At 43.8% G+C, this 3,647-nt stretch overlaps 1 protein-coding gene across 1 annotated transcript in view; it reads left to right on the top strand.

Annotated features, from left to right (window-relative positions):
- The window catches only part of LOC101861397 (GPI-anchor transamidase), a gene marked incomplete in the record, with an annotated part of 24,500 nt that overhangs the window by 4,156 nt on the left and 16,697 nt on the right, over positions 1-3,647 (top strand). Inside the window, 2 exon segments of the mRNA XM_013089170.2 lie at positions 1,384-1,529; positions 2,217-2,275. Coding sequence (XP_012944624.1) covers positions 1,384-1,529; positions 2,217-2,275 — 205 coding nt within the window.

Raw genomic sequence — 3,647 nt, 5'->3', positions numbered from 1 at the left:
ACCCGAGTCCGAATAACATGTTTTCATATTCGGACTCGAGTCCGAATAAGAATTTTTTTTATTCGGACTCGAGTCCGAATATGAAAAAATGTTATTCGGGCTCGAGTCCGAATAACAACGGCCTTTTTAAAAAATAAATAGAGGCCTAAATGCTGTTGGAAGGACAGTGAAAGTTTGGTTGGTACCCTTTGTCTGTGGTGGGTTTTGCCAAGAAGAGCAAGAGGTGATTTTGTAGTTTCGTTGGTTGAAGTCCAAAGCTGAACGCCAGAGACCCTGAATGGTAATCGTTGAGGAGTGAACTAAGCATGAAACTGGAAGGAAACGCTAAAGCCAGAAAATCAAATTCAAGCAAAGAATGGCGTTTTTTTGGCAGTTCCCACCCTCAATTATTATTCATTCGCCCGTTTGTGCCCCAAGAGTAGAGAGGTTTCCGGGAACCTAATAAAAGTATTTAGGGGAGGGGGTTCAGGAGGGCATGCCCCCCTGAATTTTACCATAGTTTGATGTTTTGCAGTTAGGTTGCATCTCTGTTCTTTGGGTTGCCTATTTGGTCATCAAGACTTCCGGATTTCTTCTCTGGATGTAAACAAATGGGTGGTGGACTTAAACAAACGGAAGTACAAGATCACCAAGCAACATGGTATACTAACCTGGTCTTTACTTACTAAAGTAAGTGTCAGTGTCAGTAAAGTGTCAGTGATACTGATTGATAAAAGTGCCTTCCCCACACTGCAGATATTCAGTCAAAATTATAAGTGTCTAAGTCTGTGACAGCCACATATCATCGAGGGGAAAATAAATGAACGTCTTCCTCGGGTAGATGAAGTTATCTTACACACTATGCTTTTCTTTTAAACTGCAAGGGGAGATGGTAGGTGACAGGGTCTTTTTTTAGGCTACTTTCCCTCCCATCTCACACGTAACTACCAGTTGTCCATTTTCTACTAAATATTGATGCGATGAATACGAATCCACTTTATATCCGTCGCAAATTAATAGTTTTCGAAAAATTTGATTTTCCCCCTGGGCTATAAAAAATCTGGGGGGTTACAGGGGGCATGCCCCCCTGTTTTAACCCATAATTTGATATTTTACAGTTTGGTTTGAAATTTTCTTGGAAATAATTGTTTTGCGACAGTTTTGGTGGCTTTATCATGTGTGATCTGCAGCAAACAGTACTGTAGTTTGACTCCCGAAGCAATGCATCTGTGTGCGGGAGTGAAAGTAAAGATTTACCGGTAATAGTTTGTACAATAAGTGATTGTCTTTACAAATTATGTCCATTAGAGCAGGTTCGACTATAATGTCTGTCTCTTCACACTTTGGCGGGTTTTTTTAAAGGAAAGTCACTGGCTTTTTCACTTTTGTATTGTCACCTCACAGGAAAATCTGGGCGACTTTTTCAAGAGCGGCCACACGAACAACTGGGCCGTGCTGGTGGACACGTCGCGGTTCTGGTTCAACTACCGCCATGTGGCCAACGTGCTGTCCATCTACCGCAGCGTGAAAAGACTCGGCATTCCAGACAGGTGGGGAGTATGTGTTGTGTGGTTTAGTTACTACTGTCGGCATGGACAGAGCATTATTTAGTTGTAAATTTAATAGTAAAGTAAAATTGTTCCCACATCCGATTCGGACTTTGGGGATTGCCTTGTTAGTGAGACAACTTCCTGGGCCTTGGGCATATTGTGGTAGGGTGGCCAGTTCCTTTCCACGCCACCTTTACTTCCCCAACTCGAAGTCAGGTACCCATTACTGCTGGGTGGGCAGGAGGGGGCGAAAAAAATCTGTGTCCGAACCATGGCTGGAACCCGGTCTTTCCGCTTCAGAGACGAGCGCACTAACCGCTCCGCTACCGCACCCTCAATTTAGTAGAAAAATGTAAAATAAGGGTGCAGTGAACATTCTGTTGAGATTGGTTGGAAAAAGGGGGTGGGGGAGACAGGGGAGGCTGTATGGTTCTTGCAGAAAGAGTGACTGATCATGCAAAAATTATAAAATTTACGTCACAGAGGTCCTCATGAAAAAGCTCTCTATCACAGCATTACAGTTGCATCGTTTATCACTTGGAATGTGATTGAAAAGCTTCTTATTTCCATTGATTCTCTTCTATATTCCAGGTAGTTCCAAGTGGTGATTCTGGCCCCGGCAAGTTGCTCATGGTGGTTTCTTTACACACCCAAACACAATAAACTATTTACATCTTTTTCTTTCAGTCAAATCATTCTGATGGTTGCTGATGACATGGCTTGTAACCCAAGGAACCCGCGACCAGGTAAGTGAGGTTCATTTCATTTAAATTTACACATGGGTCGCCGGAGGTATCATCCTAGAGGTTGACGTGTAATGGCCTGCCATCGCTCACGGTCGCTGGCTGCCATCATACACTCTTTCATACTTAGGCCGGTCCATGTCTTTATGTTGTCAGTCCGTGTCATACACGCTGTCATACTTAGGCCGGTCCATGTCTTTATGTTGTCAGTCCGTGTCATACACTCTGTCATACTTAGGCCGGTCCATGTCTTTATGTTGTCAGTCCGTGTCATACACTCTGTCATACTTAGGCCGGTCCATGTCTTTATGTTGTCAGTCCGTGTCATACACTCTGTCATACTTAGGCCGGTCCATGTCTTTATGTTGTCAGCCCGTGTCTTTATGTTGTCAGTCCGTGTCATGTTGTCAGTCCGTGTCATACACTCTGTCATACTTAGGCCAGCCCGTGTCTTTATGTTGTCAGCCCGTGTCATACACTCTGTCATACTTAGGCCAGCCCGTTTCTTTATGTTGTCAGTCCGTGTCATGTTGTCAGTCCGTGTCATACACTCTGTCATACTTAGGCCAGCCCGTGTCTTTATGTTGTCAGTCCGTGTCTCTATGTTGTCAGCCCGTGTCTTTATGTTGTCAGCCCGTGTCTTTATGTTGTCAGTCCGTGTCATGTTGTCAGTCCGTGTCATTCACGCTGTCTTACAAAGACGTGTCATACACGCTGTCTTACAAAGACGTGTCATACACGCTGTCTTACAAAGACGTGTCATACACGCTGTCTTACAAAGACGTGTCATACACGCTGTCTTACAAAGACGTGTCATACACGCTGTCTTACAAAGACGTGTCATACATGCTGTCATACTTAGGCCAGTCCATGTCCTTATGTTGTCAGTCCGTGTCTCTAAGTTGTCAGTCCGTGTCATACACGCTGTCTTACAAAGACGTGTCATACACGCTGTCATACTTAGGCCAGCCCATGTCTTTATGTTGTCAGTCCGTGTCATGTTGTCAGTCCGTGTCATACACGCTGTCCTACTTAGGCCAGCCCATGTCTTTATGTTGTCAGTCCGTGTCATGTTGTCAGTCCGTGTCATGTTGTCAGTCCACATTGTTCGTTGGCCACCCTCAACCCTTATATTTATTTGATATGTTTTGCAATAATCGCCTTGATGTTTTGATTTGACTACAATCGTAGACTTACTCGAAGACCCATCAACAAAACGACCGAATTGAAATGCAGAATAAAGATTGATTAAACCCAAGGGAAAAGATTCTGTTTTTTATTTTGTAATATTTCAAGCTATGCTTTGAAAATCAACTACCAGTACTATTGAGCACCACTATCTAGAATACCACCGCTGTCCCCAATGATTCTTCGC

Source organism: Aplysia californica, unplaced genomic scaffold (assembly GCF_000002075.1).
Source record: "Aplysia californica isolate F4 #8 unplaced genomic scaffold, AplCal3.0 scaffold00886, whole genome shotgun sequence".
NCBI lineage: Eukaryota > Metazoa > Mollusca > Gastropoda > Aplysiida > Aplysiidae > Aplysia > Aplysia californica.
The sequence above is the reverse complement of the archived record's forward strand: the minus strand, read 5'-3'. Positions and strand labels throughout refer to the sequence as shown.